Here is a 20,994-nt window from a genome sequence, read left to right on the forward strand (position 1 = left end):
TTTTGCATCTGAACGGAGCCTTTTATCTATTTCGTATTTTGGTTGATTTCGGTGTTTCGATTGACTGATTGATTGATACCCGTTTTTTGGTTTGATTTGTTGTAATTTTAATTTTTTTTTCACTCGAGGAATAAACGTTATATCATCGAATCAGTTTAATCGAAAATCGAATATCGAATATGTCTGTGTATTGCGTTCGGGATCTGGGACTGTTGTCTCGGGCCTTGGTTTGTCTTTGATCGTGGTATGCGGATTAAAGTGTTACTGAAAGATAAGTAGAAACGTTCAGCCCGTAACGATGACGTTGACGATGACGATATATTCGAGATTGGGTTTCCGTAATGCAGCGTCGTGAATTCTTCGTGTGATGTCGCGGGACTACTTCTTTCTTATTCCAAACCATGACAATAATCGTAACAATAACCTCATTCATTCATTCATTCGTCATCTCCGGATACCTGCTCTTCGCCATAATTCTCCTCCTCGTCGATCTCGTTGCTTTTAGCTGTTGTCTTGGTAGCGGATCCTGAATCTTGAGCAGTAGCGGCGGCGGCGGCGACGTCTTCTTCCATACGCACGGTCAAGTCGGTGTTGATGCGGTCTTGCAGAGCAATTGTCGCGCTGCGCAGAGAGGATAGGTAGGCGGTTTTGTCGGAGACGGAGAGCGGTGTCGATGGATTGGGGGGCAGAGGGAGGGATAGAGGGGTTGAGGAGAGGGTTTGCGGGTCGGATGAGCGCGGGGAGGTGTATGTTGCGGTGAGGTGGACCGTTGTTGAGGTGGACATCTTTGAATGGTTGGACGTTTGTTGTGAGTGTGATATTTATGAGGGAGAGTCTATGTGTGTGAATAATATGATGCTGTGGTATGATGGAGTTGGAGTTGAAGTTGAAGCTGAAGCTGAGCTTCATGGCGGGGGTTTTTTCTCTGCGATGAGGGAGGGGCATTTCAATGTGATCCACTGGCTTACAGTACGCTTTACCTCCTATAGGTAACTTAGCTAGGCCGGGAGATTTATCTAGCTTATTGATCCTTACTACATGTACAAGCATCATTACTTAATATGATATGACAAGATAATTTTCATAAAGGTACCATTGTTTATTTCTGTTTATTCCTTTTTTTTTTTTTTTTTTTTTTTGTAATTCAAGGCTCGCAGTTTGCATTTAATTAGCAAGTATTAATGAACATCAAGCTCTGATATGCAAGGCTAGAGACAAGTCCGAAGACAAGTCTTCCACCACTTGATCTTGAACTTGCTGCTCTCAACCTACTGAAAATAGTTCCTCCGTCATGTCAGTCAACCTTTGAACAATACTAGACTCAGGGTCCAGACTGATCAATCTTTAATTTCGGGTTCACCTTTCTGACCCGTAGTAGCGTAGGGCTGCTGATTCTCGTATTGCAATGACATACTATTATGCATATATCTCCACCACGCATAGGTCCTCAAGATGCGACTGGGCAGTATCTCGAAAGAACCTATCACGGATGCACCTCACGATAAAAGGGTGACTTGGCAATGCTTGGCGAGCGCTCGCCCCTGCCTCGGCCCGCCAAGGAGCGCAGACAAGTGCCGCATCGGGCAGCTTGAAGTCGTAATCAAGCACCACTGCTACGCCAACTCGGGCAGGCCATCCAAATGCCGAGACATATCTCGACGTCTTCCCAAAGAAGAAGGCGACCAACATGTGTGTGATATGGGCTGAGGTTGTGACCGAAGACCGCCTGCCCTTGGAGCATCAGGGCAGCCGTGCTATATAAATGGGGGACGGGGAGCACGTCGTGTCACGGAGCACACCATATCCTTAATCTTAACCCCCTCTCACGCTCTCGCTCTCGCTCTCCCTTGAAGAACAGTGCAAGGAAGACATCATCATGGTTGGCGTTTCACGATTAGCTGTGCTCGGGGCGATTCTGCCCGCCGCTCTTGCTGCCGTTCGCTCTGAGGGTAGGCCCATTCTCGGCCAGCGTGTCGACGGGCTACGACTCGTCAAGACATCTGAAGAGGATGCCGGAACTTGGATGACTGAAGAGGAGAAGTTCGAGAAGCTCACCTCGAAGCGTATCGGCTTCATGGATATCACCGACACCATGGTACGTCTAGGAGATGAGCATTGATAACCATATGACAACAACAAAAGATACGTTATGGTATGGGAAAACCTGATAATTTGCAATAGGAACTAGAGGCCATGGGTGAGGCCCGTAGAGCTGCCAGGGCCCAGCAGAAGGCGGCCGCTTTCCCATCAGGGCCAAGCCACCAGACCGAGGCAAATGCCCTCATTGCCAAAGTGAAGCAGAGCAACTTGCAAACCTGGACCAACACACTGGCCGACTTCTACAACCGGTACTACCGGGGCTCGTACGCTGCGACCAGCGCTTCTTGGATGTACAGCACCGTCGTCAGCGTAGCTTCAGCCAACTCGGCCATCAAAGTGAAGCAGTTCACCCACTCGTACAACCAGCCCAGTGTCATTGCTACGATTCCTGGCTCATCGGCTGAGGTCGTTGTCGTGTCGGCTCACTACGACTCTGTCGGCAGCACTACTTCTGGTCGCGCTCCCGGCGCCGACGATAATGCCTCTGTCAGTTTTATTCCAGATATTGAAGCTCCATAGCAATGCAGGCTGTCTGTGTTTCTTTTGTAAGGCAGTGATTTAGACTAATAGATGTACAAAACTAGGGCGTCGTCGTTGTCCTCGAAGCACTCCGAGTTCTTGCCGAGGCGAAATACGCACCGGAGAACACTCTCGAGTTCCACTTCTACTCGGGCGAGGAAGGAGGTCTGCTCGGCTCGCGCGACGTCTTCAACTCGTATGCTCGTAGCCGCGTTAATGTCCTTGCTGTCATGAACCAGGACATGACTGGTTACTCGCCCAACAACGTCATCGCCGTCTTTACTGACTACGGCGACACCAACCTGATCAACTTTACCAAGAAACTTGTGCCCGTGTACTCCAAGCTTCCCCTGTCAACCGACCGATGCGGATACGGATGCAGTGACCAGTACGTGATTTTCTATCAATTGCTTTGTCTACGACAATGTGGTGATGGTGGTTAATGACATTGTTTTGTAGCGCTTCTGCCTATTCTGCGGGTTATCCTGCTGTGTACGTCTGCGATGAGAACATTCGCGACTCCTCGCCTTATATCCACTCGGCTCAAGATACCGTTTCGACTGTTAACTTCCCGCACGTTCTTGAACATGCCAAGGTGAGAACCTATTCTTTTCCCCGTTCTCTTTCGTTATCATCTGTGATGAAATGAGAAGATTCCCACGGAATTACTGACAATTATCTAGTTGACTGTTGGCTTTCTTGTTGAGGCCTCGTACTTTTAGATAGGTGGGGAGACATAGGAAAAGGTATCCAGAACTAGGTGTTAATCAGAAGTCACTATTGAATCAGTGGGACATCTTCGGTGGCCATTTCTCTGAGGGCAATTAGTAATAAACCTTCTATATGCTAGCCGATATGTGAAAAGATTGACAATAAAGAAATGATGCGTGTTTCTATGCTCTGGTTCTCTCACTAATATTCCACAGACTAAGCTGCTATGTCTTGGCCCCCCCTGAAATAGATCAATCCTACCAAATTTATTTAGGTCACTTTGCGACAGCCTCGAGGTCTAGTAGGTGTGTATACCTACACTGTATTGCAAATTGTCGTTGTTCAACGACCTAGGCCAAGCTTTCTACAAACAATAGCCCTTCTCTCCAAGCCACTGGTGACTGCAAGGGTCTTTGACACATCTATAAAGGAACACAGCAGAAACGACGCCAATTGTCGGAGATCTTAGTAGCAACCTTTGACATTCCTTTCAGGTTTCGCTCAATACTCAGACGTGAAAGAACACAATGTCTATTGTGCCCCAGGCCATTATTTATAAATAAGGCTATTGCTCCTAGCTGTTACTCTAGACCTTCCTCTCTCACAAACCAAGATATCCAATTCCACCAGTATTTGTTGACCTATCTCGGTGATCGCATCTGGACATTGGCCAGGCGTCGACATCTTAGGCAATAACCTCTTCTCCAGTGAGTAAGAAATAACATAGGTAACGCAGGTGGTGTTACTCAACCAAATATTACACCTAATCGACACCCTCTTAACCTTAGCAGACAAACAGTCAATGGGTTGCACCATGAGCAAAGGAGAGAAGAGAAGTGCCGAGAAAGGCCAGGCGGGACCGCGGAAAGTCCATAAGATTCATCAAGCCCAGACAGCAGCAACCCCGGAGCAGCAGAAGAAGCCTCGCACACCTCTTCCAGGATTAGCAGCAGCAAAGGCTAGTCAGAAGAGAGCTCCAGCGGTGCCCGAAGAACCGCTCTTGACGGCGGAAGAGATGAATATTATTCTGAACACGCCACTGCGCCCACGCCCGGCTCCTATGGCGCCTAGATGGTCGACGTATGATCCGTACTACGCAAATGAAGGTAGGCGGTGAATAAGGCGGATTAGGAATGTGTTGTGGGACAGGAAGATGAGAGACACTAGGTTCGATCACGTATGGTTAAGAACGTAAGCGGTCTCGTGAGAGACGGTGAGCAGATCATCTGTGTCTCTTTTCTAGAAGGTATCGCGTAACCTATTCGTGTAGGTAGGACCAGTAGACGATATGTATAGGTAGGTGCATACTTAGTCATCGTAACTTGATGGAATGAAAGATCAATTGAGCTTCTGAACTGTGCGCTACATCTCTTCCTCATAACAATCGTAATAATTAGTCCTGCCTTTCGCACTTATATGAATATTCTGAATTAAACTTGAAATTTGATCTCCTGTCACTGAAATACAATATGATCTTCATGAGATTTGACTGTAACGTTAGACACCATGAACCATGTGTGTTCGTCTGCTCTTTACGCCGACTCAACGCGGCTGAGTAGAGACGGGTCGCATGCGCCCAGTATTCTGGAAACACAACATGAACTGAATGAAACTCCCCCGCCGCGAAATGCAGCCAGTTTCGGTAAGCAGCCTAGAAGTGCCGACCCATAGATGTGCTCATGTAAGCTTATATACACATGTGTGTAGGACATGCCATGCCAGCGTGCGACGCTATTAGTACTACATACCATAGAAGTTGCGAAATCTCATTTCACAAACGAAACGCCGGCAAGGACGGAAAAGGCCGCGTGTTGCTATGCTCTCTTGTTTCAAATTGGCGTTTTGTCGTCTTTGGCATGGTGCAAGCTGTGTACCAGATGTTCTAATTATAATACTATGGAATCTCAGCTCGGTGGCCCGATGAATCAGGTTGGAGCTCCTTGTCAGATCTCTGTTTCGCGTCTCTGTCTGTACCTCTTCTAGTAGTGCATAGTCCTGCATAGACATGTATATATATATATATATATATATATGTACATACCTGTATATTCTTTTGTATATGTTTTTTTCTAAGATGAATCTCGTCTTTGAGAAGACGATAGATATTTATCTTATTGACGTTAGGATAGCGGCGATGAGAATTGAAATCAAGTTATAACATCCTCACTCCTTACATTTGCTCCATAGCCAATCGGGAACCAAGTTGGAGCTACTGTTACACTAGGATGGATCACTAGGATCTACTACCCAGGCCAAACCAGGCCAAGGAGGTTTGGTAGCGTGATCTACGCCCAATGAGGACCTGGTAAGAGCCAAGGGCTTGGTCGGATGGCTGCATGACATCTTTAGGCTCCTCTGGGGCAAGCGAACTATCTCGGAACAAGCAAATTGGATGGATGACAGGCGCCTGGTGGTGGGGGACCGCGGTGATCGCATCTTTCTTGACCTGTCTGACCTGTCTGGCCTGTCTGCCTATGCTTGGCTTGCTGGCTGGTGATACTTACATATATTACATCATTGTATCGAGGATACACCGCTTTGCCAACCATGGCGACAGAACTAATCATTCTCATTTACCTATGCCCGATATACCGAGTTATTCGTCTCTGGTATTACCGTATGTTTCCTTCACCCAGGCGACTTGTGACTCCGCCGCCGCCGTCTGCAGCCGGTAGCCGGTAGCAGGAAGCAGCCATGCTGACATCGACATCCACGTCCATGGTCCCCAGTTCCGATCTGACCTCATCACCATGGATGATCTGCATTGCCCCTGTCTAGTAGCTCCTGCAGTGAAACCAAAAAAGCTCCATCCTGCTCCATGTAGAGTGCCACCAGAGAGGCACAGCAGGAGATACCTAGGTCAGGGAGGTGCTTGTAGTGAGAGTACAGATAGAGGCAGGCAGCCTGCGACGGAGGCTATACTGTTAGTCCTAGATGACCCTGCCGACTACGACATCGCCTCGACACTAGTCTAGCTGTATATACTAATTAGAGATAGGTAGGTAGGTAGTGTACATTCTATATAAGTAAGCTGGATCTTCAGCCCTACCACATCGAGTCACTGGGGTCTGGCAAGTCCCAGAATCGACACAGTCACCGTCGAGAGTCCCGTGGCCTCGTCACTGAATCACACGGCACCATCACAGCCTTTTCAGCCTGCAATACTGTCGCAGACATTGCCTCATACGTATAAAAGAAGATATCGCCCATCTTACATCATCCAAGATGTCGTCAACTCCACGTTACACGCAGTCGCTCGAGATGCAGCAGCGCACGCGAAAAGAGCGTCGCTTCGACGAGACCGAGAAGGACTTGCCCGACTTCTCGCGACAAAACTCGACTCTCGCATCTGCCCTGACCGTCAGGGACAAGCTCTGGGGTGTGCTCGCCTACTTGGGCAAGAAGAACCCGCTGCCCCGATCCATATCTGCACAGGACACCCTCTGGCTCTTGGATAACACGGCCTACCGCAATGAGAAGACGGGCCGCTGGGAGGCCGAGTACGTCGCCGCCATGTTCTCACAGGACACTTCTTGTCCCCTGATCGATGCTGTGCACGCTATTGCCGACAAGATTCAGCTGGAACAACAAGACCCAGGATATGAGACTCTCGAGAAGAGGATCGCGCCTTTTGTACAGGACATTAAGCCAGGGACACAGGCTGAGGTTCTTTACAAGGGGGACTTGCACATGAAGTTGGGGCCTAGTGGACACAACGGCATCAGTAGTGATATCAAGGAGTTGCCTAGCGCTCATGATGGCCAGATCGTCCCGACATTTGCCCGTGTCCCTAAGGGTGCGAAGGGGGTTCTCGAGATGAGGACCTTCTACGCGGAGCCTGAGGGCTGGGGTGTGATTTCTGGTATGATGACCATTCTGGGGTGTTTTGCGTAGAGCCCTCGAACACGCCTGATTAACACAGCGCAGATATCGACGACACGATCAAAATCACACAAACGAGCGACCCCATCGGCATTCTGCGAACAACGTTTCTCGACGAACCGAAGCCCGCGCCCGGCATGCCAGAGCTATACAAGCACATCCATTCCCTCATCAAGGAGACCTCGGCGTGGTTCTACCTGTCGGCATCGCCGTACAATCTCTATCCGTTTCTCCGCGGATTCCGCGAGAGCTATTTCCCTCACGGCACCATCATCTTGCGGGACTCGAGCTGGATGAGCATCAAGGGGCTCCTGACGACCCTGACGCTCGGTACCGAGGATTACAAGGTCGATCGCATGGAAAAGATTCACTCCTGGTTGCCGAAGAGGAAAATGATCTGCATAGGCGACTCGACGCAGACAGACCCCGAATCTTATGGTGAGATGTAAGTAGGCCTGTCCTTGCAGTATTTTGAAGAGTCTGGTAATTAACGTTGTACACGTGGGGTTAGATACCGCAAATACCCGCAATGGGTCAAGGTCATCCTCATCCGCAAAGTCGAGGATATAGCGGCAGTGGGCATCGAATCCAAGAACGAGCCCGAGCGGTTCGAGAAGGCCTTCGAAGGCGTGCCGAGGGACGCCTGGCACGTGTTCTCAGACCCGCAGACGTGTAGGCAGATTGTGGAAGATATTATCTCCAAGAACTAGAACTCGGGGCTTTAAGTACCTACTCGAAATTTGTGGTTGTTAAGGCGGCGGTTATGATTAGGTCCCGCGTTTTGCTATAGTTCGCTCAAGCTATTTATTATTATTGGGTTGGTGCTGGCTGACCGTGGGGGCTTTGTTCTTCTCACCGGGGAGTCTCCATCCCTGATTTCTGTACGACTATTGACGGTTGATACCCTCTGGTGCGGTTCTGGTTTCGCTTTTCTCTTGTACTCTTGTATTCTATTTGTTACATGGGATGGGTGTGGTTTATGGTATATATTCCAAGTATGAGTAGACGAGCATAGACATCCTTCACTATCCAGAACAGTATTCTTTCTCAGAAGCACTTAGATACCTGTCTGGGTGATATTCACACGAGGTTTCATATCACAAGAGAGAGTTTAGCATCGTAGAAGGGCTCCTCTGAGGCCATTAAAAGCTGACATGTGCCACACACGCCCCGTGTATATATAACCGGCCTCTAGAAGTGGTTGGGTATCTTAGATCCCCCCAGAAAACCCACCTCTGTGCATTCTCTCACGTCATGAAGTTCTGTCATACCATTCCCCGCATTACTCATAATTATTACATTGTATGTTGCCCGAATTGACGAATCGGGCTGATCTTTACAAAGTTTAGGAAATTCCGTTAACGCCGCTACCTCGACGGCTCGTGCTCTCGCTCTTATGAGCTTCACCGAGCTTCCTCCCAAACTCTGTATCTTCATTTATATGAGCTTGGATACCGAACGTAGCTTGAACTTATCTCTCGAATCATCAATATGGCCCAGGGCCAATAAATTCGAAATCGACCTATGTCAGGTACTCTCTTCAAGCTAGCTTTAGTGAGTCCCATACGAAAGATATCTCGCCCACGATTTTGTATCACGGTTGCAGGGAAAACCCCCCTTGCACGGCAGTACACTCCTCCGTTTGTCGTCACACCATCACTATCCCCAATGTCGGCCTCCAAGAAGCAAAAGTCGGCCAAAGGTAGGTTGGGTAGTTAACCGGAAATGAGTGAATGACCTACTGACTCGAAAATGATACAGATGTGCCTTATGAACTAATCTACTGGCCTGGAATCCCCGGCCGCGGCGAGTTCATCCGCCTGGCTCTTGAGGAGGGCGGTGCGGACTACACTGACACGGCGCACATGGAGAAAACGGGCATGGAGACTATGCTTCGCCAGATCGACAGCGAGAATGTGGGCGATGACAATAATCCGCCGCCTCTTGCGCCCCCTATCCTTCGACACGGCGATCTCCTCATCAGCCAGACGCCTAACATCCTCTTGTATCTCGGTCCCCGGCTCGGTCTGGTACCGCCCGCCGAGGGCGAGGATGCCGATCCAGACGGTCTGTACCGCATCAACGGCCTCGCTTTAACGGCCCTCGATGGCTTGAGCAACGAAGTGCATGACTGTCATCATCCCATTGCCTCGAGCCTGTACTATGAGGACCAGAAGGAGGAAGCGCTGCGAAGGAGCGGGGACTTCGTGCGAAACCGTCTACCGAAGTTCCTGGGGTATTTCGAGCGGGTGCTCAAGGGAAAAGCGAGCGGGGATGGCCCGTGGCTATATGGTGGACGGCTGACTTATGCGGATCTGGTTTTATTCCAGGTAGGTCTGCATTTCGTATCATGCTTATTTACACATGTACACCCTATGTCACAGACGACGAGAGGCGTCTGCGTCAATACTTCTCAGAAGTTGAAGGCTAGATATTCCTCAACAAACATTTTATTGATTCGTGCACTGTATAGGTCATCGACGGCACCCAATTCGCGTTTCGAAAAGCCATGTTGGCGGCGAAGACGTCGGGGAAATACACGCATGTATTCCAGCTGTACGATGCAGTCAAGACGAGGCCGAGGATTAAGGAATATCTCGCTAGTGGTCGGAGACAGGCTTACTCGGAGGGCATCTATAGGTATTATGAAGAGCTCGATCTTACCGAGACGGATACGCCCCAGCCTAAGGGAATTAACCAGCCATGATGGATTCAAGGCAGGTTAGATACGGATTGAAGGGTGGCGTCGTGTCTAAAGCTGTAGAAAAATAAATAAATAAAGATGAATCAAGGACGTAATATAACCGGTCTATCTTGTCTTGATTTCGCATTGTAATTGTGACATATCTATCTCCAGATGATACTTATATGAATAGACTTTAATTCGAAATATAAGGATACATCCATATATATATATATATATATATCTATTGATATTTTCTTAGTTATGGCACATATATTTTGTGAACGGTTCCAAACATTTCATAATCATCATGACGATATTTCGGTGATGTTTTGCACTCTTCATTCCAACACTACCTAGGTAGATAAGATGGCTTCAAACTCCCTGTAGGTACTAAATCTGTAGTTGGCATAGCACTATCCACCCCACTATAACGTGCCGAAGCACGCTAACCTTAGGTACCTATTTGTAGAACTACCCCAGTACGTAATGCAGTCCAGTCCCTCGTGGCCGCGCGAACGGTCGTCATTCCCACCCAGGTAACGCTGCGCATGACCATGCCTCGTGAGCTTCATTTCTTTCCCTTTATATACTTCAATATAAGTGCGTAGGTTGCATAGTGCTTCCATTGATTGAGCTATGCGCCACGCAACTCGCTCGCCAGCCTCATCGTCAGGGTTGCTGCCGATGCCCGGGTCTCCCTCCGCCTCCTGGGCCCTCTACAAGGCTCGCCTGGCCTCGGTCCTGCACAGTTCCGATGTCCTTGTTCTCGTCGCATTCTGGCTCTTCGGTGTGTATTTTTCTGTCCTGTTCTGTTGTCGTCGTTCGCTTCGCCCCTCGCTGACTCTGCGACTGGAAAAAAAGGGCTGATCAATAATGTCCTCTACGTCGTCATCCTCTCCGCCGCTCAGGACCTCGTCGGCCCTGAAGTACCCAAAGGCTTGGTCCTCCTCGCCAACATCCTGCCTTCTTTCTCGATTAAGCTGGTTGGGCCTTATTTCATCCACAAGGTGCCTTATTCGATACGCATCATCGTCTTCGCCGCTGTCTCGTCCGTCGGCATGTTCATGATCGCATTCGCACCTGCTGACGAATCCGTCGCTGTTAAAATGGTTGGAGTCATGCTCGCAAGCTTGTCTAGCGGAGGTGGTGAACTGAGCTTTCTGGGCTTGACGCATTACTACGGTCACATCAGTCTCGCGGCGTGGGGCAGTGGCACCGGTGCGGCTGGGTTAGTTGGGGCCGGTCTCTATGTTTTGCTGACCGACTGGCTTGGTTTCAGCGTCAAGAATAGCCTTTTGGCCTCCGCCTATCTCCCTGTCGTCATGCTGATAAGCTTCTTTCTCGTGCTTCCGAGACAGCCCCTGCGAGATGCCGCGAAAGCCCGGGAATACCAACCCCTTCAAGACTCGGATGAGCCTGATTCGCGAATTGCTCATGACGTACCGACGGCCAATGCTGCCTCCAGCCTTCTCACCCCTAGCTCTCACGCTGCTTCTGGCAGTGGAGAGGATACGTGGTCGAAGATTGTCGCTAATCTGGGCCGAGCCAAGTCTCTATTCTTCCCTTACATGCTTCCATTATTCCTAGTCTATATTGCTGAATACATTATCAACCAGGGCGTATCACCGACATGTAAGTGGGATGCTTAATCTAATTCTCCTAGAGTCCATCGTGCTACTACCAGAGAACAAAGCTCTTGTTTTGTTTGGGCCAATATCTGAAACCCACGTAGAACCAAATTCCTCGTGAATAGAAACAGCTAACTCTTAGGTACCAAAGTGCTATTCCCACTAGAATCGACGCCGTTCAACGAGCTACGGGATTTTTATCCCATGTATGGCTTCCTCTATCAAATCGGCGTGTTCGTATCCCGCTCGTCTATCGCGTTTGTTCGAGTTCACCATCTATATCTCGCGTCGTTGCTCCAGGTCGGAAATCTAGTGCTATTAACGCTGCATTCATTGTTCAACTTCATCCCTAGTGTTTATGTCGTGTTCGTCATCGTCTTCTGGGAAGGACTGCTGGGAGGCGGTGTGTATGTGAACACGTTTGCCGAAATCATGGAAAACGTACCCTTTGAGGAGAGGGAGTTCAGCTTGGGCGCCACGAGCGTGAGTGATAGTGCGGGTATCTGCATCGCGGGCTTTGTGAGCATGGCTATGGAAGTCTGGCTCTGTAATTACCAGGTTCAGCACGGCAGGGATTGGTGTAAGAGAATCAGGGTAGGATGAAAATACCAATGTTTTGGCTAGAAATCCATGGTGAAATTTAGGTTGCCAGGTTAGAAAGCCAGCCTCGTTGCATATGCTCATTGTGATATGACTACAATTAGAAGCGGACTCATGACTAAAGGGGCAGCCTGCTAGCCAACTTGGAAACTACGTGACCATGGTAACCAGGTACTGCTACAAGAGGCTGATCACTTCTCGGCTTTCCAATGCATGAGACACAGTAGCCAGCACTGATATGTCCACCTCGTCTCTTGCGTACCACAATACGCCCGGTGAATGCCATGAGAGCCATTGTAAAGGCAGACTAAATGACAATAATTTGATACTCATCGCGTTGTCTCTATTGAGATATCAGAACGCGTGTCTCAAAAATTAATCAATATCAAGTATGAACAGTGCGTTTTGGCGAACAAAGTATTTATATATATATTTACATAGCTATACCTAAACCTTATGTATACAAATCGCCATAACTAAGTGAATTGCGGAAAACCTTATCAGTTTTATGCGAAAGAGTCTTAACGAATCCTTACATCGTTGATATCCATATTATACCATCTGGACATGGTAGCCGCACTAGGTCACTGTCCAGCATCGGCGTCGATCTAGATCCTAATGATGATTTTAGATGTGTTTACAATCCAAGGTAGCTTTGTGGTATTTATAACAGACCAGATTATACCATTGTCGCGCTATATAGTTACATGCTAAAACGCTACATTCGTCTCTGAGTCGAGTACAGTTACACTAATGTTACAAGATATTACAACGATGCTATGGGAGAGAAGGATGTCAAGAACTCGTAATCCGTCCACCCATAACACAGGTCACCCACCACATCATGACCAATCCTTACACTTTCACATCATCCTTGAGATCTTCTTCAATTTTCTCCCCTTGGCCTTCTTCTCCCTCTTCCTCTTTCACCACATCATCATCATCATCTCCTACCAACCCATCCTCCTCGCCCTTATTCTTCTTCAGCTTCCTAAAAGCCTTCCGCAACTCACATTTTCCCAAATTCTTCCCTCCAGCTTTACACTCAGCGCATTCCTTCCCGTGCTTGATAAGCAGAACGTGCAGTCCATATTTATCCTCATCAGGGATCCTAGCGTCGAGATGCGCATGCGTCTGGTCCCGCGTCGCAGCACCAGGCCGCCAGCCCAACAAACCCGTGATACGATAGACGTGTGTATCGACGGCGAAATTCTCGCGCCGCAGACAGAAGAGCAAGACGCACGATGCCGTCTTTGGACCGACGCCCTTGAAAGAGAGCATCTCGCGCATCGCGTCATCGTCTGACGCGGAGAACAAATGGTCGAGCGAATACGTGCCGTATTTCTGGTATACTTGGGATAAGATGGAGATGATGACTTTGGATTTCACGACGGCTAGACCGCCGCTCTCGATCGTCTTCGCGAGCTTCTCTTGGCCGCCCGCCACGATGGCGGACCATGATGCGCTCGACCCGTAGACGGCGTCCATGGATAACTTGGCGCGCGAGCTGTTCTTGTTGCTCGTGTTTTGGGATAGTATTGTGCGGACTAAGGCGTCGAGAACGGAGGACGAGTCCCCGCATCCTGAACGTGATTTCGGGGCTACGATGGCGCCGGCAGGTCGCTCCCGGGCCCCGTGGAGGCGGGAGAGGATTGAGTGCGCGAGCTTGGCCTCGCTCGCGGTTGGGTGGGGGAAGTCTGGGTAGGGCGATTGGCTGACTGCTGCGAATTGGGAGTAGGATTTGAGCTTTTTGGATTGGAGAAGATCTGCTGCTGCTTCTGCTGTTGATGTTGACGTCGTCGTCGTTGTTGTTGTTTTGGCTTTACTTTTGCCCTTGGCTTTGGTTTTCTTTCCATCCGAGGCGTCTCTATTATAGTCACCTTTATCGCTGTCGTCATCCACCTCTTCTTTAACTGGCGCCAGCAACGGCGGCGATGATATAGGCAACGAGTCCTCGTCTTCAAGCTTGATGCGTTTTCTCCCTGCGTTTTCTACCTCGCTTCCGTCTTTGAATTTTACTTCCCCATTCTGTTCGGGCACTTCCTTGACGGATTTGACTCTCTTGCTTCGTCGAGGTTCCGCTAAGAGCGAGTTTGTGGCCATTCGTCTCTTAGCAGCACCAGCACCGGCTTTTGCCGGGTTTCTCTTCTCATCATCGCCCAGGCCAGCACTCTCAGTCTTGATCTCGTCAACATCTGTCGCTGGTATCTCTTGGGCCGTAGCGTGTCTTGCGCTGCGCCGACGAACCGTATTATCGCTTGCAGCTTTGGCCATAGCTGAGGTCAAGTTGCCACGCCTGGAGATTCATGTGCGCGCGGTGACTCTTACAGGCAGTATGTTCAATAAATGTAGCATGGACTGAACCATATTCACAGCGAAGATGAGTTGATTGTTGGGAATCTGTAGCCATCCACTGACGCATAAGACAAAGACAGACAAGTCTGAGGGACAGTGAGATGGCGTGGAATTAAATGAGATGTGTACCTCATCGCAGGCGGCGGTTCGCTTGAATGTGGTGATGTCAGGGGTTTTGTATGCTAGGCTTAGGTACCTAGAGTACTTAATGTGTACCTAAGTAGATACCTAAGCTGGTACTTATAGTACTTAGCTTAGAGGTGTTCTGGCGTCTGGGCTCTCTGCTTAAGGTACCTACATGTACTTACCTCCCAATGCGCTGACCTTCTAACTATATACTAACCACATGTGCAGGGGGAGGAAGGGGACCAAGTGACATGCATCACTGGCAGGATAATGATCATGATATTCTATTCGGAAGCCGTGTTTTTTGGTTGAAGAATACTTCAGTATTCATCAATTCAGAACCACCTGTTGGCTCTCATCGGTCTTTGGTGTGCACCAAGTACACCACAAAGGCTAACCTCCCTCTATAAATCTGAATCTTCGGCATCTGGAACCGTTGGGCCACTGTGGTTTTGTCGCAGTTTTTCTTCTCTGGTTGTTTACCTGTCTATACCAGAGGAGCGAGGGGACAGATTTGGTCTGCGAAAGATGCTCAGGACAGCTTCATCGCTTGTGTCGCTTTAGACGCGTCATAAAGTCTTAGCTAAGCAACCGAGTTAGGACGCAGATGCGCCAGAAGATGGACGGTGAGTTGTGTTTCCCCTATATCTCTTCTTCGCTCCCTTCTTCGCTCTTGCTTGTATGTAACCTTGCGTTACAGGGCGAGCGTGAATTATAGCCTCCATCGACATCTATGTCACTTCCCCTGTCTGCATGATCCTGCGTGGGTTTTTTTGACCACAAGGGCCGGAGTCCGTTCTTCGTCAGATAATAAGAACGGTCAGGATCCAGTTTCTCATCATTAGATAAGAACACACTTTTGTCCTCAGCATCGTCCTCGCCAGGCAATGATGATGCAGGATCAGAGTACAGTCTTTCGATTGACTTTGTATGATATTCCGGGACTGCTCCTCCAGCATGGTAAATATATTGAACAACATACTCCAGCATTTCCATATATTTCCTTTGTCTGACTACCGGCCCAAGGAAGATTCTGTCTACCACATAGTAGGCTTCTGCTTCATCTGATACTTCTTTCTCTGATTCTTCTTCACGAATGTGCGGCGGTGGCCAAATTGTTCCTTTCGGATCGACCAAGAAACACGATGTCATATTATCAGATCCTCGAGTTTCTGCTTCCGATTCCTCCTCGTCCTCACTAGTCAGGGAACGCATCTGAAAATTATGTTCAGTAGACGTGGCAATCGTTGACTCGTCATTTCGAGACTCTGGGATATGGTATGTCGGAGAAGAATTCCATGTACCGGAAGGGACAGTCATCGTTTCCTGGCGTGGATCTGTTGGCTCTGGAACACAATTATCCCTGGAGCGTGTTGGAAGGTGGACTGCAGAAGTGTTCCAAGAGCCAGATGGAATGCTTTGTCTGTCTATAGTATGGCGTGGAGAATTTGATACGACAATCCCCCTGACTGTAAGTTTGCCCAAGGGGGGATCTGCTAGCTCCTTGTGTGTTTTGCCCAAAGCAGGATCATTAAATTGGGAAGCAGATGAATGAGAAGAATCTTGCAGCCTGCCGAAGACCCTACTTTGCGGTCTTGTCATGCTGCCGGTATCTCTCATCCATGAGTGGTAGTCGGCTTGGAAGGCCGATAACCTTTCGGAAGGTTGCGCCGCCATTAAAGCCTTGATGAAATCGACTGCCTGCAGACCGATTTTAGCAGCCTTCAGTCGCTCCTCTGGGAAGCTCTTTTTGCCATTATAATATTCCTGAAGCTCTATGGAGCTATCGAAAGTCCTCTCACTTGTAAGCAAGAAGAAGACCACCTCACCAAGACACCACATGTCGCATGGGAATGGATTTGTGGTAGAGGTAGCCGACCCTATTCCAGGTATGCGTTCTGGGGCAATGAAACCCGGAGTTCCTCTGACGGTAGTAGAGGCTGCCTCGACATCGATCTGTTTACTGAGACCCATGTCGGCAACTTTGATCTTCCACTCATTCTTCGGGGGTCGGTGTTGTATGAGTATATTCTAAGGTGAGCAAGCGAATTAACATGCGCTGTCCTGGCAAGTGAGTCCTTGCATCATTCTTATCGACTTACCGCCGGCTTCAAGTCGCGATGAGCGAAATTGTTCTCGTGCATTAACATTAACCCTTGAAGAACTTGATCCGTGATCTTCCGTACATCAGCCTCGATGATGGCGCCATTTTCTTTAACGAACTGCCTCAAGTCTCCATACTGGCAGTACTCCATGGCAATGAAGAGAGCATCGTTACTCTCGTACCAGTTATAGAATTCGACGAATGAACCCACGAACTAGACCATTACCATCGCTGGGCAAGGAAGGACTTCAGGTTGGGATTACCTTCTGCTGCGAGAACTTGACTAAAACCTGAAGCTCGCGGATACAGTCACGTCGGCGAAGGTCTTCCCGGCCGACCCTTAGTTCCTTTACGGCTCGCAGGCGGGTCGAGGATTGATTGGCAGAATGAGCTCTTTCAAGCCAAACCACACCAAATCCCCCATGACCAAGTCGCTTCTGTCTTGTCCATATTTCTTGCTTCAGTAGTCTTCGTCCTGAGAGTAACGTATTGGTGGTTTGATACGGCACATGTGGGTTGGGCTCAAAGTCGGCTTCCCATCTTGAGTCTCGTACAGATTCAGGTACGTCGGCGTCAGCTGCCATAGCGCTTTCGGCGTTACGACTCAACGCGCAAGTGTGATGGGATACCACATGTCATACAGCAGATAGTCCTCACCACAGTAACGCAATAGTTCCGAATCCCATAGGCCTCGGGAGACTAGGTATGAACAGATGCGATCGCGATCGCGTGATCCCTAAAGTTCCACTGATAATTCGAGCTAAGAAGTTGAGTGACATTGAGCTGTAATCAAGGCTGAGTGTAACAGGCAGTGAGGTGTCGGGTTACGAGGTACATCGTTGCATATTTACGAGCAGTAGGCTAATCGATACCCAAAACGAACGAATGCGGGAGACCTCGAAGGACATGACCGTAACAAAAAAAAGAGGCCAATTCCAGTCCAGCGAAAATCGGTTGAATGGTCTAATTGAGGCTGTCGGAGAAGAAAATTATTCGCTCCTTTGTGTCAGCAGTGGTCAACTCTCCCAAGCAATAGGAGGGAACAGAGAGCCCAAGACGAAATTTCAAAGGGCTGGAACTAAGATTACGCCCACGCTTAGTCCTATACAGCTCTCTACCATTTGTAAGAATTCCGATACTAAGATCGAGCGTCTATGATTTCTTTCCCATAGAAACTTCGATCCCTAAGACCCTATCATTAAGCCCTACGTTGGCATAAACAAAGTGTAAGGCGTTGATTCGCCTGTTAGCGGTGGCTGAGTAAAGAAAAGGGTCGCAATATTGAGATGGCGTTGGCATCACGGAATTGCTAGGTAGCCTAACTGCCAGCTTGTACAAGTCCCGCAGTGTGCCAACCATAGAGCATACACGCTCCCCGAGTGGGTGAGTTGATGCATGCGTTTGGCTCTTATGACCCCGAGGCAGACCCATATGCCAGCATCGCAGCGCTGTGACTGGCAAAAATATCAGCTGCTAGATTTAAGGGGTAGTCTTATCTAATTGCTGTGGGTGTAATCCGCCACATAGAATAAGTTGTGTGGTAGAACGATCAGAATCATTTCAATTGACTCCTATATCCTTCAGAACATCGACCTGTCACAAAGAGTCGAAGAGCTACAACCCGATAACCAAAATAAAACACACGATGACAGCAGAGCTAGCACTCGCCATCATCGGCGTTATCGACTTGGCCCTGAAGTGTGATATGCCTCCATACGCATCTCGAGACAAAAGAGGCTAACAGGCGGTGTGCAGATACGGGAAAGAGCTACGAAAGATATGTTCTTCACTGAAAGGTGCTGAGAGCGAGATTCAAGAGAGAAGCATCAGACTGGACAACGGCTGCTATCGCTGCATCGCGCAGCTGCAGTTTCTAAAGCAGGTCCAGCATATACTCGACGACGGACACCGAGAACTTCAAGAGCGAACCCTGCGCGTGCTGATTGAGAAACTGACCTCTGCGAAATCAGTGCTGAGAAGCTTGGTTTCAACCCAAGTCAGCACCAGTGAATGTGGCAGCAGCAGAGTAGTATTTATTCCGAAGGCTGTGAAATACGCGTTTCGGAAGGATAGGCTTGATGAAGCGATCGAGGCTCTGGAGACGTGGCAGAGACTTTCTGATCCGTCGTGGTTTCTCATCTTCAAGATCAGCGACCCGCGGATCGAGGAAGTGCTTAAAATGAAGGGCTCTCTTCCCCCATCGTCGAGGTCATCGATAACTTCCATTCGCGCACCCTGGACAACAGATGAATCTGCAGCGACGTCTATCCAAGGACTGGTGTTGCCTTCGGAAGCACTTGAGAAAATGTCCATATCGGAAGTGCCCTACTCGTGCTGTTCACTAGCCCAGAACAAGACATCAGGTAAAGCCAGTTCTTATGTGCTTGAGAGCATCAAGCTTCAGCATCATGAGCTCTACCAGCACACGAAGAAGGACGTGAGAAACCTAGCCATGCGACTCCAGCACGATGAACCGCAAACTTTCGGACTACTCGCTTGCAAGGGGTTCGTAGCGGAACGGCCCGACCCAGAGAGGGGAACGCCAGCTAGATTCACCCTCGTCCTACGAACGCCATCTCAGCTGGTCAAGCCACGGAGCCTGCGACATCTCCTGCTGAATTCACAGCCCGAATCCTTGTCGCACAAGCTCCGTGCTGCGCAAGAATTAGCCAAGGCGGTTGCTTATGTACATGTTTTCGGGTTCGTGCACAAGGGGATTCGTCCCGAGTCGATTCTCAGCTTTGAATCTGAACAGAAGTCAGGTGAAACATCTCTGTTCCTCGTTGGATTCGAAGATTTTAGACAAGAATACGGTCAGACAAAAAGGCTAGGAGACGATGTCGCGGAGAGGAACTTGTATCGCCATCCATCGAGACAGGGTGCAAGTCCTTCCAGCGACTTCGTCATGCAGCACGATATATACAGTCTCGGCGTATGCTTGCTGGAGATAGGGCTGTGGCAAAGTTTTATTGAATATGACCGGGGAGGTCTACATCCGAAGATATCTCCGGTGCTTGGACAGCCGGAAACTGATAAAGCATGACTTGGCCCAATTTCTCATGACTACTGTCAAGTCGAATATGGCTGAGCTGGCCAGGACACAACTTCCTCGGTTCATGGGGACACGGTATTCGAAGATCGTGGAGACCTGTCTCACTGCTTTGGATTCCGAAAATAGCGAGTTTAGTGATACTACCGAGTTTGAGGACGCCGATGGAGTCCTCGTTGGAGTGCGGTATATAGAAAAAGTGAGTAATATTCTAACGATACCTACCTATTGTTTGTTGTCTATCATTGGAAGGGCTGTTGCTAACCCTTCCCTAGATTCTTCACCGTTTGGATCGACTATATATCTAGCGTCATCATATTGTCAGTATGCATAGCCGGGATTCAAATAGATCGTTATCTAAAAGATTTCTTAAAGTTCAAAGCACCACATCCCTTCAGTCTACTGATTTAATGGCAATCTCAACTTCCGCGCTAAACCTCTGGGGTCTTCAATGTTAGCCTAAGATCTGCCTGGTGAGGGCTGAAAAAGCAGTGAAAAAAAGAGGGCGGGCTGACAAATGTCACGGTAGCAATCCAATAAGATGCCTAGATTGGCCTCTCACATCGTATGTCTCTTTCTAGTATCATACTACTTCTTCATGAAGGCTGAGTGAGGGCAAAAAAAAAAAGTTTTGTATGAGATTTTTGCGCTTTGATTGAGGGATTGGAGTATTACCGCGTCCGGGGCTAATTCTCATCTCATCTCATCAACTATCCATCCCAATCACGATATTCACCGACCACGGACTTACTTACTTCACTTACACTCACACTTACATATAGAACCTGACTATACGACTCGTTCACGCAATCAAATGGACAGACAACCCGACAACCGAGTATTTAACCTCGAAACCTCTGCCCCCAATTCAACTGCAATATTCCAAACTGCTACCGTATGATAACCAGCCAAGCTCCGCACTTAATTCACCTCACACTCACTCTACATAAGTACCTAATCTACTATAGCTCCGATCTCACTTCGTCATGCATTCAATCAATCACACCAATTTATTACAAGAGAATTACTTTCTTCTTCTTGTTCTTCTTCTGATGTTATTTTATTATTTGCAGGTGTTTTCCTAAAAATAAGGATAATCAATAAGAGACTAGACCAGACTGTACAGCCATGTGTACGTGTGTGTTTTTCCTACGCCAAACCCCGAAAACCCAATTGAAATCCACGCAATTTGGGGAAGGAATCTGTACCAGTCTTTCCCCCAGGACCATCTCTG

General features: G+C 48.7%; 9 protein-coding genes across 9 annotated transcripts; 6 read left to right on the top strand and 3 right to left on the bottom strand.

Annotated features, from left to right (window-relative positions):
- Positions 1–437: 437 nt before the first annotated feature.
- On the bottom strand, positions 438–785 carry F5B22DRAFT_647019 (uncharacterized protein; the record flags this gene model as incomplete). The annotated part of the gene is made up of 1 exon (XM_047978809.1): positions 438–785. The coding sequence occupies one exon, from the start codon at positions 783–785 to the stop codon at positions 438–440; it is 348 nt and encodes a 115-aa protein (XP_047830444.1).
- Positions 786–1,783: 998 nt separating this feature from the next.
- Positions 1,784–3,556, top strand: F5B22DRAFT_203890 (Zn-dependent exopeptidase). Its single transcript, XM_047969626.1, has 5 exons — positions 1,784–2,095; positions 2,182–2,586; positions 2,685–3,007; positions 3,079–3,214; positions 3,303–3,556. Exons 1-5 carry the CDS (start codon positions 1,877–1,879, stop codon positions 3,339–3,341), a joined length of 1,122 nt encoding a protein of 373 aa, XP_047830445.1. The 5' UTR covers positions 1,784–1,876; the 3' UTR covers positions 3,342–3,556.
- Positions 3,557–4,470: 914 nt separating this feature from the next.
- F5B22DRAFT_608522 (uncharacterized protein) lies at positions 4,471–5,438 on the top strand. Its single transcript, XM_047975077.1, has one exon. It carries the CDS (start codon positions 5,041–5,043, stop codon positions 5,311–5,313), a length of 273 nt encoding a protein of 90 aa, XP_047830446.1. The 5' UTR covers positions 4,471–5,040; the 3' UTR covers positions 5,314–5,438.
- Positions 5,439–6,591: 1,153 nt separating this feature from the next.
- F5B22DRAFT_636693 (uncharacterized protein) lies at positions 6,592–9,919 on the top strand (the record flags this gene model as incomplete). The annotated part of the gene is made up of 5 exons (XM_047977326.1): positions 6,592–7,192; positions 7,258–7,657; positions 7,724–7,884; positions 8,974–9,542; positions 9,686–9,919. The coding sequence occupies 5 exons, from the start codon at positions 6,592–6,594 to the stop codon at positions 9,917–9,919; spliced, it is 1,965 nt and encodes a 654-aa protein (XP_047830447.1).
- Positions 9,920–10,278: 359 nt separating this feature from the next.
- F5B22DRAFT_608534 (Batten's disease protein Cln3) lies at positions 10,279–12,238 on the top strand. The gene is made up of 3 exons (XM_047975078.1): positions 10,279–10,685; positions 10,760–11,530; positions 11,678–12,238. Exons 1-3 carry the CDS (start codon positions 10,535–10,537, stop codon positions 12,127–12,129), a joined length of 1,374 nt encoding a protein of 457 aa, XP_047830448.1. The 5' UTR covers positions 10,279–10,534; the 3' UTR covers positions 12,130–12,238.
- A 547-nt stretch (positions 12,239–12,785) lies between these two features.
- On the bottom strand, positions 12,786–14,930 carry F5B22DRAFT_608535 (DNA glycosylase). Its single transcript, XM_047975079.1, has one exon. It carries the CDS (start codon positions 14,398–14,400, stop codon positions 12,982–12,984), a length of 1,419 nt encoding a protein of 472 aa, XP_047830449.1. The 5' UTR covers positions 14,401–14,930; the 3' UTR covers positions 12,786–12,981.
- A 319-nt stretch (positions 14,931–15,249) lies between these two features.
- F5B22DRAFT_647026 (kinase-like domain-containing protein) lies at positions 15,250–17,295 on the bottom strand (the record flags this gene model as incomplete). Its single annotated transcript, XM_047978810.1, has 3 exons — positions 15,250–16,638; positions 16,710–16,925; positions 16,975–17,295. 3 exons carry the CDS (start codon positions 17,293–17,295, stop codon positions 15,250–15,252), a joined length of 1,926 nt encoding a protein of 641 aa, XP_047830450.1.
- An 818-nt stretch (positions 17,296–18,113) lies between these two features.
- Positions 18,114–20,162, top strand: F5B22DRAFT_204059 (uncharacterized protein). The gene is made up of 3 exons (XM_047969628.1): positions 18,114–18,409; positions 18,467–19,959; positions 20,036–20,162. Exons 1-2 carry the CDS (start codon positions 18,357–18,359, stop codon positions 19,752–19,754), a joined length of 1,341 nt encoding a protein of 446 aa, XP_047830451.1. The 5' UTR covers positions 18,114–18,356; the 3' UTR covers positions 19,755–19,959; positions 20,036–20,162.
- On the top strand, positions 19,792–20,068 carry F5B22DRAFT_647028 (uncharacterized protein; the record flags this gene model as incomplete). The annotated part of the gene is made up of 2 exons (XM_047978811.1): positions 19,792–19,959; positions 20,036–20,068. The coding sequence occupies 2 exons, from the start codon at positions 19,792–19,794 to the stop codon at positions 20,066–20,068; spliced, it is 201 nt and encodes a 66-aa protein (XP_047830452.1).
- Positions 20,163–20,994: the final 832 nt, after the last annotated feature.

This window comes from Xylaria bambusicola (genome assembly GCF_022495145.1).
Source record: "Xylaria bambusicola strain CBS 139988 unplaced genomic scaffold F5B22scaffold_23, whole genome shotgun sequence".
In the NCBI taxonomy this organism is placed as follows: Eukaryota; Fungi; Ascomycota; class Sordariomycetes; order Xylariales; family Xylariaceae; genus Xylaria; species Xylaria bambusicola.

Coding starts and splice junctions, on each gene's coding strand:
- F5B22DRAFT_203890 (XM_047969626.1), top strand. CDS start 1,877: ATGGTTGGCGTTTCACGATTAGCTGTGCTCGGGGCGATTCTGCCCGCC. Junction 3,008..3,078: donor GGATACGGATGCAGTGACCA/GTACGTGATTTT, acceptor ATTGTTTTGTAG/CGCTTCTGCCTATTCTGCGG. Junction 3,215..3,302: donor ACGTTCTTGAACATGCCAAG/GTGAGAACCTAT, acceptor ACAATTATCTAG/TTGACTGTTGGCTTTCTTGT.
- F5B22DRAFT_608522 (XM_047975077.1), top strand. CDS start 5,041: ATGCCATGCCAGCGTGCGACGCTATTAGTACTACATACCATAGAAGTT.
- F5B22DRAFT_608534 (XM_047975078.1), top strand. CDS start 10,535: ATGCGCCACGCAACTCGCTCGCCAGCCTCATCGTCAGGGTTGCTGCCG. Junction 10,686..10,759: donor CGTCGCATTCTGGCTCTTCG/GTGTGTATTTTT, acceptor CTGGAAAAAAAG/GGCTGATCAATAATGTCCTC. Junction 11,531..11,677: donor CCAGGGCGTATCACCGACAT/GTAAGTGGGATG, acceptor TAGGTACCAAAG/TGCTATTCCCACTAGAATCG.
- F5B22DRAFT_608535 (XM_047975079.1), bottom strand. CDS start 14,400: ATGGCCAAAGCTGCAAGCGATAATACGGTTCGTCGGCGCAGCGCAAGA.
- F5B22DRAFT_204059 (XM_047969628.1), top strand. CDS start 18,357: ATGACAGCAGAGCTAGCACTCGCCATCATCGGCGTTATCGACTTGGCC. Junction 18,410..18,466: donor GTTATCGACTTGGCCCTGAA/GTGTGATATGCC, acceptor GGCGGTGTGCAG/ATACGGGAAAGAGCTACGAA.